The sequence below is a fragment of the Anoplopoma fimbria genome, chromosome 17, assembly GCF_027596085.1.
Source record: "Anoplopoma fimbria isolate UVic2021 breed Golden Eagle Sablefish chromosome 17, Afim_UVic_2022, whole genome shotgun sequence".
In the NCBI taxonomy this organism is placed as follows: domain Eukaryota; kingdom Metazoa; phylum Chordata; class Actinopteri; order Perciformes; family Anoplopomatidae; genus Anoplopoma; species Anoplopoma fimbria.
In genome coordinates this window covers 20,444,868-20,459,828 of record NC_072465.1, presented here as the reverse complement: position 1 = coordinate 20,459,828, position 14,961 = coordinate 20,444,868, and the positions used below count along the sequence as shown (strand labels likewise).

The 14,961-nt window shown below is 42.7% G+C and overlaps 1 protein-coding gene across 1 annotated transcript; it reads right to left on the bottom strand.

Moving 5' to 3' along the window:
• Positions 1 to 275: 275 nt before the first annotated feature.
• Positions 276 to 14,689, bottom strand: ipo9 (importin 9). The gene is made up of 24 exons (XM_054616653.1): positions 14,403 to 14,689; positions 11,966 to 12,027; positions 11,700 to 11,786; positions 11,351 to 11,552; positions 10,602 to 10,690; positions 10,275 to 10,361; positions 9,601 to 9,720; positions 9,200 to 9,300; positions 8,656 to 8,714; positions 8,404 to 8,555; positions 8,195 to 8,293; positions 7,222 to 7,328; positions 6,943 to 7,082; positions 6,538 to 6,700; positions 5,651 to 5,877; positions 5,365 to 5,513; positions 5,070 to 5,198; positions 4,517 to 4,792; positions 4,241 to 4,407; positions 3,294 to 3,427; positions 3,050 to 3,169; positions 2,657 to 2,767; positions 2,450 to 2,529; positions 276 to 1,228 (listed from the first exon to the last, which is right to left on the bottom strand). Exons 1-24 carry the CDS (start codon positions 14,560 to 14,562, stop codon positions 1,118 to 1,120), a joined length of 3,132 nt encoding a protein of 1,043 aa, XP_054472628.1. The 5' UTR covers positions 14,563 to 14,689; the 3' UTR covers positions 276 to 1,117.
• Positions 14,690 to 14,961: the final 272 nt, after the last annotated feature.

Below are 14,961 nucleotides of genomic sequence, written 5' to 3'. Positions count from 1 at the left end.
AGCTAAGTGGAGTTTTCTACTGGTACAAGTCAAAATGTGTTCTCGGTAAAAAAAAGACAATTCTCAATAGTTTCATGAATATATTTGGGCACAGCCTCTCAAACTTCAACCTGAAGGGAGCACAAAGTGTTATTTATTTTGTGTATATTTGTGTAGCCCATATTTTGTGTATAATGCAGGTTTTTTGTTGTTCCGCTTCTTTCTGCCAACAAATGTTCCCATAAAACAAACACTAATGCTACTCCACGCATGTAAAACCTTTATTTCAAGTGGTCCCTTTAAAAGGAAAGAAAAAAAGAAAGAAAGCATATTTTATCATTATTCACAGCTCGGGGAGACAAGAGAAGAATCTGGAAATCAATCTGTAAAGGTTGTCCTTTCGAGGACTTTTATTTAGAAATTTCAATGGGTGTACAAGGAAATGACAATGCTGTGAGTCACCATGGCAACACTGTATTTCCCACAAACCCACCGAACCCCGAGACAAGACAGCTGGCCAAAGAGATTTTAATTTCCTGTCGAAACAGTCACTGATTATTTTTTTGGGAATATAAGGCCGCCAATGTTTCTCTCTTTTCCCCCAAATATCAGGATGTTTGTTTGACTTTCCTTTATTCAATGTAAAAAAGTCTCTCAGAAGTGTTTCCATGTTGCATTTAACTCTGTTAATACAGAAACACAAAAATAACAGGCTAATTTACAAATAGGACATGGCAAAATAGTCCGTTCATATTTCATGGTTCACCTGTCCCACTGTGAAGCCTCGACCTCTCTATTCAATCCTCTCGTCCGGTCTGCAATAACTCTAAAATGGCGAGCCCTCTGACCTTCTTCAAGAACTGGCCTAGGCAGTCTCTCACCTCCTCATCCTCCTCCTCCTCCTCGCTTTAACATCTGCAAAGTGCTTCATCCCATCACGAGAACGTAGAAACGGGGTCGTTATGGGTAAGTGCTTGTCCATCTCTTGTCACCCGGTTTCCTTCCTCTACCAGGGCCATCGTCACATTTCTCCTCTCTTTCTTTTTGCCCCTTTGTAAATTCATCATGAGCGCATAATTGATGGGGCAACAGGAGAGTTTAGATGGAAGAAGATGTGTTGGAGTGGCAGACGGCGGGGCTAGAGGCCTATAGACTGCAGGGTTTGTCTCTCCACGGTGTTGAGGTGGCCCGAGAACATGCTGTAACACGGCTGCTGGGCGAACTGCGTCAGGAAATCCGTCAGGTAAGCCTGGGATAAAACGGGTGATACAGTGCAGGTCAATTATAAGGACATCAGTGGTTCTGTATTCCTGGAAAATAAAGCTGTACAATCCAGTAACCATTATTCATCAGTAGTTGTTCAAATTGTGTGACAAGGACGGCACCGTTTCACTCTTAAGTGCTTTATAACTCGAGCATCACATCTGTATTGACACTGGGACAGAAAACATTTTTTTAAAATAAAAAATCAGTATATGGAAGTTTTAACAATTGTATTTCTCCTTAGTTGTCACCAAATTTGTATTACCTGCAAGGGTCAACTAATATAGAAAGTTTGGAAAATATTCCTGAGCTGCTCAATCTGTGGCATCCAATACATACTACCATACTATTTGATTTAGTTTGTCCCAATACAGAGAATATTTATTACGCTATATGCCAAAAATACCAGGATGTCCTACTGCATCCAGTCACATTTTACAGTATGCAAGCCAGTATGCTTAGCTGGCTATTCTGACCCACAATTCTCTGCAGCAGATTTATAAGCAAGAGGGTCAAAGTTCAAGGTGCAATGTGATGACAGGGTCCCACTTAAAGACTGCATGCAACAGTATGTACTAAGAGTGAAGAGAAAACGTATGGGTTGAAAGGAGTGTTTCTGGCCTTCAGCCATCTTGGTTTTGAGAGATTTGTGTTGCACTAATAACGGCTGGCCAGTGGGAGGCAGCGTATGGGGTGATGCACTAACGTCTACTGTGGTGGCTGATGATCATCTGTACCATCAAACCCAAAGCATGTACAAGAAAGCAGCTTTTGTATAGCTGTCCCCCGTAGTGACTATTATGCGTGACAAGGTTAACGCCTCACACGTCCTTTCAAATACGGTCGAGCAATATGAAAAAATACACCAAGAGAGAATAAATACATTTATCAGATTTTGCAATATAGTTTATGCTGTGGTGACTATCACTAATATCTATGTGTATGAGGCCACTGTGGGCAATGCTGTGAGTTCAGTGAGCAGGACTGATTTTCACATTTAGTTACTTCCAAATCAGACAGTTTCTGAATTATCTTTACCCGAAAATGCATCACAATATATTTTGATATCACAACATGAAATGAAATATACAGAGATGGATGGTTTTCACCTAAACAGCCAACCATAAGAGCAAAAATCTTCAGCAAAACGCTAAGATTGAGATCCTACAGGTGAAGGACTCCAACTAAAAGTTTAGAGTCAGTGTACCTGCAGATCAATCAGATATATGGGGTCTTTCACGGCATCTGGATCATCCTCATCATCGTCATCCTCGTAATAATCATCGTCTGTAAGACAGAAACGCACCAGGAAACTTAGCGACCCGAAACAAAGTTCTACAGTAACAGTGTGAGCAGGAAGTAGAATTGGTGACAAAACACAGGAATAGCTGAGGCACTGGGGGGATACTGGTACCGTATTTCTTCGAGGAGATGAGATCAGAAAGCAGCTGCCCTGCGACGCCTTCATCTTCATCATCATCATCATCACCCCCCTCTTCATCTTCATCCCACATACCGCTGGATTCTGAGACAAACAACAGCTGTTTGTTAAAAAAACATGTCTGCTGTTTACAGGTTTACAGGCAAGAAATGTAACTCTGCAATCTTTCAGTGAGTCGAGTGTTTCACCTGCAAAATACGACAAAAATCACTGCAACCGTTTTGTAGCAAAAGTTGACCCGACAGTGAACGTTACACTTCATTGATGCCCCGAGAAACTTCGCTACTAAATGGTCAGGATGGTTCAAATGCAGTAATTTGCCAAACACTGAACCCAACTGAAAGCATTTGTATTATTTCTATTCACCTTGACTCCAGTCGGCCGTGTTCACCCTGCTGGCGTTTGACTCCACTACTGTCGACAGCTCATTGATGATCAACTTAAAGATCTTCACAAGCAAAGGAATGTTGGTCCACCTCTCTGGGTCTGTGGAGGAGAAGTAAACAGTGAAGAGCACAAAGTTAAATCAATGTTAACATCTCCTGATATCGCTGCGTGGCCGTAATGAGATGTACAGATTCAAATATCTCCGGGTCATTTGCTGTCTTACTCTTGGCAGATTTGGAGCGTGTGCGGATGCCGTCTTCGTGGCTGTAGATCTCTTCTCCCTTCACCACGATGTCCTGGAGACGTTTGTCGTCAGTGTTGAGACCGTGCTGCAGCAGCTTACAGAGAGCCACCGTGCTGAAGGAAGAAAACAAAGATGACAAAAGTTGCAGATATGTAGCAAGGGTGGAAAGAGAACTGTACTGGAAGCAGAAAAGGTCAATGTCTGTTGAAGCGGCTGTGATTAAAATAGGGGGGTGAGGGCATGACAGTTTTTTTGTTTTTTGGGGGGATAACTGCCCACTTTGTAGACAGCCTCTTATAAAAGGCATTAATAGTGTTGCACACATTTGTACACAACAAAAGTTCAAACCCTGACATGCTACTCACTCCATCCAGTGGTTAACCGATTGTCAGTTGTGGAAAGATGATGGACTGATACATACACATAACACATAACCCCTTCCTTAATTCTAACATAAGAAAGCCCTGTTCATGAAGCATGCAGGAAGTTTAAACTGCCCAACACCTTTAATTGCAAATACCAGCAGCTGATGTGAACATGTTTTCCTTATGACATAAGGGAAATAATTGCAGCTGCAATTTTGAAATGGAATTGCAGTTCTTCTCTTTTATAGATGTTGGGTAAGTGTGTGGTAAAAAAAAAAATCTACTTCAAGTAATAAATGATTAAGATGAAAATAAATATAAATTAAAATCTTTAACAGCTTTCACTTTCTTTGCCTAAAGCTGGCAACACTAAACATGGGCTTTTATTTATCTATTGATGGTTCAGCTTAGCATTTGTAGAACGCTAGGACAAGCATGATGTCATTGACAGAGCAAACTGTTAATTAGCTTATAAATAAACTTTGGCTGTAGGTTTAGTGTATTTTATAGATTTACATTTTAAAATGTTGTAAGTATAAATGATGAATGAAGATGTCTGACCTGACTTTACCCTCGTACTGTCCGTAGAATAGGTGCTGCCTGCTCATCCACTCTGTCATGACGAACTCCAGGGCGGGTTTCCCCGTCGGGCCGGGCAGACTGCACAAGAACTCCAGCAGAGGCTCCAGCTGGGAGTGAACCAGGTGGGCGAACACCATGATCAGAGACTGAAGAGAGATCAAAGACCAGGTTATCACACAGATCTGGAACAGGTTTCATGGTTTGGTCAGTGAAGTAACGACCACACACCAGCTTTGCCCTCCCCACCCCATCTACCTGCATGACACTCAGAGTCTCCGCCTGCTGCATCTTGCTCAGAATCGCTCGGAGGATCTGGTCCAGCTGCTCCCCGAGCTGGGTTCCCGCCCGAGAGATCAGTGTGGACACCAACCTGCCCACGAAGGCGGCCGTGAACTCGGAGGTGCGGGGGTCCAGCAGCTGGTTGACCACCTGCATGACGTACCAGACGCCGCTGTTCCCCTGCTCGTCCCTCCACTGAGCGATCTGCTCGAGGGAGACGGAGACGTACGCCCGAAGACACTCGCCTCCGTTCTGGAGAGGAGAAAGAGCAGAAATAAAAGGAGAATGAGAGGAGAGCTGCGTTGCCACATACTACAGTTTTTAAATCAGCACCAATGTGGTATATTTTTTTATATTTTATATTCAAAATAGGAATGTCTGATGAGGCTTAATTGGAAGACTCCAAGGGAAAAAAAGTGATATTGTCACTGAAAGAAGCTCATGACATTTGCTGGAAAACATAATTCCTATCCTGCTGCGATTGATGCTCGTTTCTGGATGAAACGCAAAAAAACTTTATTGGGTTTACCTGCATTATCGTGTTGTCATCGGTTCGTAAGCTGCACTGGGCCACCACAGGGAACGCCTGGCACACCAGCATCTCCGAGAGCGGGGGTTTGGTGTTTCGGACGACTGTGGTCAGGATGTCGATAGACGTCTGTTGTGCAGACAGAGGTGGAGAAAATGTGGTCAGATTCTGCTAGAAATCTCAGGAAAGAACTTTATAATTACAGTGCAAAGCAGGACTGATTATTTTTAGTTTGATCCTGTAACATTTTTCAGAGGTGCCGTATCTAGACAATGTGGAGCCACCAGCTACTTACAGCACAAAGTCCAGCGGGGATCTTGTCGATGGGAGCCTGCATGATGCTGACCAGCGTGGGGATGAGACGCATCTGCATGGGGCCCTGGCAGCCTTCGATCTGCGCCAGCTCCTTAAAGATGTCCTGAGCCAGGGACGCCACAACGGGGTCTGGGGAGGAGAGAGGAGACAAATCAGGAAGGAGGAATTAAGCGAAAAAACTAAAAAAAGGAAGTTGAGTAACAGAGCAAGGTGTGTAAGTTGTATAAGTCTCATAGAGGACGTGGTTAGAGGAGCTATAGCAGTACCATTGTTGTATTTAAGGAAAATAGCAATGGTGAGGGGGCAGATTTTGTTCTCAGCGCTGGTGGTGAAGGTGGGGTCGACGGTGCAGACGATGCACAGAGTCTCCATGACGAGGGTGAGCACCTCGGAGCTGAACTGGGCAGCCAGTTGGATCAGTCCCTCGAGGATGCTGGGGAGGAAGGGCTGGAGGACGTGGGTGCTATCAGACAGCTTCAGCTGATCACAATACCTGGAGGATGACAGCAGGCGTCAAGGAACAGGCAGTGTCCACCCAACATGTTTATGTGACTGTTTCAAACTCTTGAAATGCTAACTGGAAGTTTAAAATTTAAATTGTATTTGTGATGAATGTTTCAACTTCTTTAGTCTTCACAATTATCCAATTCACAATTTAGTGATGGGGAAAAACAGCCTGTACAAATAAACACTTTTATGCCTTAGACAAAAAAAAGGCTAGCTGTTTAGACGAGTCTTTATGCTAAGCTAAAGGGCTATAGCGTCATATTTACCATACAAACATGAATAGCATCTTCTTCTCTAAATTATAATTTCTTAACTTAATTTTCAGCAAGAAAAATATAAAACTATTGCCTTAACTTTTCTTATACCAGAGGAAACCACTATGTCTAGTCTGGACCGAACACATTTTGAGACAGAATGTGTTCAGCTTTATGTCAGCTAACTCTGCCAGACAGTTTATAAACTAACGAGAAGAACAATGAGAAGATTCAGGTTTCTTGAATCGTCACAGACTAACTGCTTGTTCTCTGGTTTCTGGCTTTCAGATAAAATCAATTTTCTGTTAAATCACCCAAAAAAAAGAAATCACATACATACTCTGTTTGTGTGTCAGCAGAGTTAAAAACAGTTAAAAACACAACTTGCTCACCCCCAGATGGCCCTGACCCCGGAAATGCGGACAGAAGGCGCCTGGCTGTCGTGGAGGCCGCTGACTGTGGCCTGGAGGAACTGCTGGATGAGTTCAGGAGACATGGCCGCCGTGAAGCGACTGGCCGCCCACAGAGCCCGGCCGAGGAGGAACGGAGACGCCGCTGGTCAAGAGAGAAGACAAACAAGAGACGGCGGTGAAGAACACCACAAGAGAAGACGAGTAAAGAGAATTGAATATGCTGTAAGATTTATTCTATTGATAATTCTTTACATTGTTGTGGTAAAGTGGAACTGGGGCACTAACGGAGGAAAAACAAAATCGATCACATACTCTCCAGAAAGTTAGTAGTAGTGGTAGATTGATTAAGGGGTGTTCTACTTCTGGAGTCAGTTTGGGACTCACCTGCCAGGTTGAGATCAGCGAGGATAACGTTGGCCAGGAAACCGTGCATGTCAAACTGGATACGACAGTTCTTCACGTTCTCTGTGATGATGGTTTTGACAGAGCCGAGGGCCAACATGCAGGCCTCGTGGATCTTCCACCTAGTATTAAAAAAAAAAAACATTCATTTTCTGACTTAAAAGCCCAGGTTAAATTACAGTGGCAAATTCAACAAGGTTTTAAGACCAGACACTGAGATGTATTCAGATAGACTCAGAGAAGTGGAGCGTTTCTCCTCACCAGTGCTCGTTGCCACTGTTTTTGGCCTGCTCTGCCTCCTGGAGGTGTCTGGTTGCTGCCGCTGCCAGCGCTGCGGCACTCTCGTTTTGAAACTCTGCAGCAACAGCCTGCAAGCAGAGGTCAAAGGTTACCATCATTATGCACACTCTCAGAGTGGACCAGAGGCCCGTGAAGTGAGGCGATATGCAAAGAGTGGCAATGAAACTTAGAAATGCTGGACATTTATGACCCCTGTTCTGCATAGGAAAGCACTGCTCGGCGTTTTCTATGATTGAACACTGCAAAGAAGAATCCCTGTTTATGAATCCTTTTCAAGGACTAAGACATCGTGGTTCACCAGAGCCCTCAAATGTTTGCGGAGGCTGTATGTGTAGGAGAGGAAAAGGAGAGCAAGGAGGCGTGTTTCCTCAGGACTACGTGGAAAAAATGAGAATGTTTAAACCAGACTATAACTGGACCTTGTTTAACATAAATAGTGACTGACTGACTGACATATATGAAAAGCACCCAGAGATACTTTTTATGCTAAAAGGGATTTTAAAGAAACAGTGATTAGCAATTAGGGCCATCTCTTGGCAGAAATGGAATATAATATTATTAAAGTATGTCTTTATAAGTGTATATTTCCCTGAAAATGAGAATCGCTGTGTTTATGTTACCTTAGAATGCTGTTTATTTCTACTTCGTGGAGCAGGCCAAGTTTCTACAGTAGCCCCGAAACGGACAAACAAATACTCTGTCTCTACATTTGGGTTTTCACATCAGCCACCATAGTTCTCTCACACTTGGCACACAGGAGCCGTTTCATTTGGTTGCAATCTTCAATCTCGCTGCTAGATTCCATCAAAGCCTACACACGGCACCTTTAAGGAAACTCTCTCAGCTATACAGTTACACAAGGAGTAACTTTTTTTATTTGGGTTTTTAAGATTTGCTGTTAACTTATAATAAGAGTTGAAGGTTTTCATCTCACCAGCAGCAGGTCCTGAGCAGAGATCCTGACAGAGTAGGAGAAGGTGTCATCATCCTCATCCTCTACAAACTGCTGAGGGTTCGCTGTCCACACTTTGCTCTGAGGAAACAAGAGGGTTTACACTTTATTTTACAGCTCATACTTCCATCTATGCACCTACCAAATCGACATCAATTTCAACCTCATGCGTTCGTGTCCATACTCCTCACCTGGTCCTCAGTGATCTGCATGTACAGGATGACGTAGTAGATGAGTTCGGGCAGAGCTTTCTTCACCGTGCTCTTGAACTTGTTGTTCTCCAGCAGCGTGTGGACGAACTCGAAGATGCTGAACACCAGATTCTCAAATCCCAAAACCTCACCTGCAAAAAAAGGAGCCAATGAGAAGACTGAAAAGGTGCTTCGAATGCTGCAAATTTTCAAACCAATGTTAGGTGTTAGCAGTGAAAGCATTTTGCTCACCATCCGAGTCTACTGGGTCATCCACTTCTTCTGTGTAGTTGACCTCTGTTCTCACATAAGTACACATATGGTTAAGGAATACTCCATTATCAAAAAACCTTTTCAATCTCCTTAACTTTTAGTGTTAGTACTTTTATAACAAGATTTTTTTCATTCTCAAAATTCTGTTCTCTGATTCAATCGGAAAATATCCGATGAGTGGCGTACACAAGATTTATTTCAGAAGTAGAGCGAGCAGTCTTTGTAAAATACTTTATTCTTTTAATCAACATGAAACTGTTTGATCTTGCTGAGTAAGCAGGTGACTTCCATGTAACAGAATGAGCTGCTGCAGTGAGGTGGATTAGTGGTTTAGAGAGGATGTTCTGCAACCAAGAGGCCACAAAATCCATACTCACATGTGCCCAAAAGGAAGTAAAACCTCTAGTTATACAACATGTTTTTTACCATTATCACCTAAATAATGCTTTCACAACACAGAAAGCAGCAGTTTTCCCAGCAAGAAACGATTAGCTACCACCCAGTTTGTCATTGTAAAGGATATAAAGCTGCACTTTCAGTCAGTGTATTCCAGACAATGGGTAATATCTGCTGCATGGAGGACACCATGGGTTTGGGGAAGTTCCTCACCAATGCTGTCACTGCCTGGGAGAGAGGATGAAAAAGAAATACAGATTTAAATCCTCCAAAATTGTGCCACTTCCTTCAAAATAACATACCACTTCTCTTATCTTGTTTCTTGAGTGGATAAATATAATGTGACTAACACACTGCTGAAGCCACAATCACCCTACGGTCCCACAAACATCAAAAAGGTCAAAGTTCATAATTTGTGACTTTAAATAGTAAATGAATTTGCAGTTAAACAAACAAAAGGATTAGAGATATTTGAAGGTAACGCTAAAGCAACTACTTGATGACTCTTTGGTCTGTAACGTCTCTCACCTTGAGGACTTCCATCTTGAGGCCGCTATCAGACGAGGGTCCATCAGGCATCTGCAGAGCCTGCACAAACGCTTCTGTGAACTGCTGCACCACGGGGAAGATCAACGCTTTGGCTGCACCCTAAAAAAAAAAGTAAAGAAAAGGTACAGTTGCATTACAATCAGGGTATTGACAAGTTAGTCATGCATGTCACTTCCTTTTTGTAAAAAATGCGAATATAAATGTGGCACAACATGAGGACAATTCCCCAAACACTGATCTCTAAACAGACTACCCTCAGGTTTGTGTAGAGTTATCTATTTTTAATAGAGTTGCAACGTTTCCAACATTCTTGGCCGATTGCAATTTTTTAAATATCTGACCTTTCTAAGAACTTCAACTGACAGCATACACAAACTGTTTTGTAACTTTCTTTTAATGGAAAATTCTATTCATGTCTTCATAAGAACCAGACAATATTAATCTATAATGTGTATGTTTTCTGTTCATAATCTATCTTAAACTATGTAATTATTCATCCATTTACTTATACAAAAATATTTAGGAAACAATATCTAAAGTAAATGATCAAGTTTTCCTTGTCAAAAGAGGTTAAATAAAAAGTTTTTAAAAATCAATTATATAAATAATTCAAACTAAATCTGTTATGTAATTATTCATATGTCATGTCTCACCTTCTCAAGCTCTTCAATAGCACAGATGAGGTTGGCACATGTGGTGAATATCTCCACTGCTCTGGATCGTGTACGGATGCTGTACACCTATAACAGTAATAAGAGTAGTAAGTAAGCCAAAACTTCATGTTACACAAACAAGGTGAAGAAAAAATAGGAATATTATCAGTTGCATAGAATTGTACAGCTCCCACTGGTATTTGACAAAAATGTAAATAAAAATGCTAAAAATACCTGAAGAATTATTTAACCCTTTTTATAACAGTGAAACACTGTGTTCTGCCAAAATACTCCTTAGACCAGAAAGGATGATAGTTGTTAAAATACCTCAGCCATGGTGAAGATCTTGTACATTTCAGGTAAGATGACTGGAGCCACCAGCGGCATCTGTGTATCAGTCACCTCCCGAGTAAACTCTGGATTTAAACATACAACAGGTTGTTTAAGTTTTTACACAAGTTATTTTTTGTCAAAGTCTCAATTATTCCTTTCTTTTTTGAAGTAAGACTTAATGAGGGTTGGCAAAAGCCATTTGATGGTAAACATGACAGTTTGGTGTTTCTTATCTACAGTCACACCGAGCAGTGACATACAAATTTGCAAAACTCAATGTAATGAATAATGAGGATGCACTAATCCCAGGTGTTCTTGCCCGATACCTAAACTTGAGGATATCTGTTGATATCCACTTCTGATAAAATAACTTTGCTCGTTTTCCATATAAAATTCCAAGTTGGAGATATAGATGCACCAAAATTGTTTTTACGCTGTACAAGTTTTAAATGGATTCGGCACAAACGTTTAGAAAAAAATAGTTTTTACAATTTTATAAACACATCAGCATCAGATACAGGGAAAATACAGTTTGAGTTATTTTTTTTAAATGGATGCAATGCATGTTTCATAACTTTAAATTATGATAATACTAAAAACATTATAAGTATTACATAATAACACTTCCTCTGTCTTTAGTAAAAGTAACTTGTATTCCCATGAATGCTCTAAAAAAATAATATCTTGTTTTAGAGGATGTACATGTACAGTTTTGGTGTGTTAATGTGTATCTCATTATATACCTGTGAGGACCCTCATGGCCCCGTGCACAGCATTGACGTCTCCACTGACCAGCATTTCCATCAGCAGGGTGAACAGCTGTGGCCAGGCCTCGGGCCAGTCCCAGTGGGCGATGGCTGACACGGCGTACGCAACGCTGGACCGAACTTTGCTGATCGCCTCGCGCAGACCGCTTGGCAGCAGCTCCCTGATGGCGGCTTTAGCCTGGAGAGGGACAACAGGAGTTTGACAACATTTGGCAAAAAAACAATAAAAAATCCCTCTGGGATCAAATTTAAAAAGTGTGCAAGAATTTTGCAAACTTCTGCCTGGACCAGATAAAGAAATGTGTTTAAGGTGAAGATGGTTTACCTGATCTGTAGTTTCAGGAGGCCTGAATTTCTCGGATTGGGAACACCAGTGAGTTTCCACATACTGCTTCAGAATAACTGATGCTAACTGCAAACACAGACAACAGGAATGAGCATGATATCTGTTTCAATCGCACATAAGTGAAACAGATACAGTCAAGGATACAATCAGATGTACAGCATGATCAATAACTGAATAAGACCTTTGTTTGACATGCATGTGTCGGCTGGACATCCTTTGCATTTGTGTACTGTTTTTACACTCACCTGACGGATTGCGAGCGCTCCCTGAGGATCAACTGTGAGTTCTGCAAGATGGACGCCAAACTCTACAATATAAACATATGAGCAAAGACAAAAATTGAATTAATTAATAAATGTAAAAAGCTCAGAACATACATGATACAATAAGAGCAGGCACAGGGATAAAAAGAAGCTGGTGGGAGGAATCATCAAGTGTTTTTTTCTCAACACAGAATTACAGTTGTTGAACATTTAGTCTTTCAAACCTCTACAAATTCCAGTGTCATGAGTCATCCCACAAATGTTTCCAAATGGACTGTAATTGCTGCCAAATATGCTTTGACTTGATGACTTGGATATTTTGAGTTTTATACATGCTCCTCTGTGGTGTTGCTATTGTTTCCAAGTTATTTAGATCAATCGTTTTTTTCACTTTGATGTTAAAGAGACTTTTGCTGCTAAAGCATGAAAATGATGTGTTTCATCCTTTTATCCAGGATTCAAACTGGATTTCCCTTCTTGAACATGAAATAGCGGCTGCAACATGATGAGAAAAAGACACTCTGGGATGCCACGTATAAAAAGAAAACACAATACACTCAGAACAAATAAACAAACATGTATCAGTCTCTTAGCTGGACCTAAATATGACAAATGTTAAGGTATGTTGTTCTGAGCCTGTGTACTACAATAAATTACATCATTGATATAATTTGGTTCATTGCAACAACTGATAAGCTAAAAAGCTGACTGAGTACGCCGGTTTGAACCTGGCCTGACAGGCATGCAGAGTGTGTGTTATAAATACGGTTCAGGATCAGCGTCAACCTCAGCCCTGATCCAGCTCTCTCTCTCACTGGGTTTTACTAAGAGTGACATCAGGCGCCAGAAGACAATGTTAGTGCTGACAAACGTCCAGAGCCCCTGCCTTAGAGAGGGGCCAGCGGAAAGGGTCGGCCTCGGCGCGACGCTGCAGTGGAGCCGACAGACAGTGTTCACAATTAGCCTTTTTATCAGGGACAGACAATGGGAAGTCTAGTGGAGTGAAAGCGACAGCCACTCGGTACTGTGTCTGTCTGTCCCAATTGAGAGCTACATCAAAATAAAATACCTTGGTTTTATTTCCACAATACACCGACGGTACACTGTCAAGTTCACATCCAAGGTTTTTGTAAAGTCCTAAACTCTACTTTGAGACCTTTACTGAACATGTGAATGGTAATTACACCATAAAATAGGCCACTTGTGTCTCTGCTAAATAAAAAAGGTAAAAAGTTTGTTCAACTGTGTATTTGCCTACCAGGAGAGAAGAGTACTTAACTGCTTTGATTTTGCAAAATAAATTACCCTCATAACACGTTCACTGTTGTTAAATAACTATAAACTTCTTACACGAGGTGCCACTATGCTTGTATCCCTTTATATTTGAGTCTTGATAGATAAATAATTCTAAATATGGATGTATACTAGTGAAAACATTTGCTTATACTCATATCAACACATCGGGGGACTGGGAGGAGAGCAAGAAGGCTGTCATTTTGGGGCAGTTACTGCAGTAATGGTCAAATAACGATAATGTTTGTTTAAAAACACTTTATAGTAGTATGAAGTTTATGTATGCATGCACTCTGGGAGGGTAGTGTTTTGTCTTTTCTCTCTCTCTCCTCTCTCTCTCTCATGCACATCTCCATGGTGCTGATGATGGGAGGCTTCAGGGGAGACATCTTCGCGGGAAAACCTGTCAGGGGTCATTCTGTGGTTGCCATAGTGACCGTGGAATAAATTAACAGGATTCATTTCAGGAAGTGGCATTAAGGTTACTTCTAGGACGGTTATAAGTCGGTTGGCATCTCACTGTACCTACTAGTTAGTATATATATATATACATATATATATATATATATAAATGTTTTAATACACGTTTGGTTCGGGGGACTTAAGGGCGTGGATCTGTGGCCGTTAACAAATCAACGTTAACGAATCCCAGGGACAGAACTGTCACAATGTGTCAGTTTAGTGGAGATGACGTCACTGCACGCTAAACTGAAGATGAACCGTTGCCCTCCCCGGTTGCTATGGTGCTGAGGGCGACCCCTCACATTCCCCCCCTCAACCAACCTACCAACCACATGTGCTTAACGACCAAAGTTAACGGTTACAGTTGTGACACGGTTAACTGGTTGAGTTTGAGCGACGACACCACCTCCACCTCCTCCTCCTCCTCCTCCTCCTCCACCCAACCGCTCAGGTGAGGAGAGCACGTTCTCACTAACTTCTGAAAAACACGGCCCTACGGGAGCCGAGGCGGGTCAGCCGGCTCCCCGTTACCGACCGCGAACGACTTTCTCAGCCCGGCCGAGGGGAGAGCCGTTAGGAGACACAGCTGTCCGCGTGCAGCTCGTCATGTCGTCATCACCCCTCCACACCTAACCGCCGTTAACCGCCGTTAACCGTCACTCACCCTCCGTCACTTCCAGCACTTTGACCTGCTCCTCCGCGGCGGCGCGCACGTCTTGAACCGGGGACAGGATGGCCGTCAGCGTCTCGATCAGAGCCTCCTTCAGTCCCTGCTGGACCGGGCCGGCGGCCGAACCGGACCTGGCGCTGCCCGCCGCACTCATCCCTGCCGTGCGTGTGTGTGTGTGTGTGTGTGTGTGCGTGTGTGTCAGTCCACCAGCAACACCGCCACCCGTGGAGGAGCAGAGAGCCACAGGAGCGAAGCGCGCCAATGCATGGGAGCGTGGGAGCGGGGGGCGGGGCTTAGCGGGAGGAAGCTCATGTCCGCGTCCGGCTCGGCCCACGTGGTCTGTCTCCTCTGTCCGTCTGTCTCTAAACGCGGACTCCCTCTAGTGGAGCGGGGGGGAACTACACCCTGTCGGCAATTATTGTTAAAAGTTTGGACACACCTATACACAACAGTTTTGAGGCTTAATTAAGCTTGATGCTGGAAAACTAAGTATCTTTGCATCTTCACTCTGACTTCTGCTTGTTGATCAGGATGAGATATGCTCACTGTGACA

Excerpts from the sequence above, each read along its gene's own strand:
- ipo9 (XM_054616653.1), bottom strand. The coding sequence starts at position 14,562 with ATGAGTGCGGCGGGCAGCGCCAGGTCCGGTTCGGCCGCCGGCCCGGTC. Across the intron at positions 9,301-9,600 it reads TCAAGATGGAAGTCCTCAAG|GCAGTGACAGCATTGGTGAG; the intron begins GTGAGAGACGTT and ends CCTCTCTCCCAG. Across the intron at positions 3,428-4,240 it reads CAGTACGAGGGTAAAGTCAG|CACGGTGGCTCTCTGTAAGC; the intron begins GTCAGACATCTT and ends TTCTTCCTTCAG.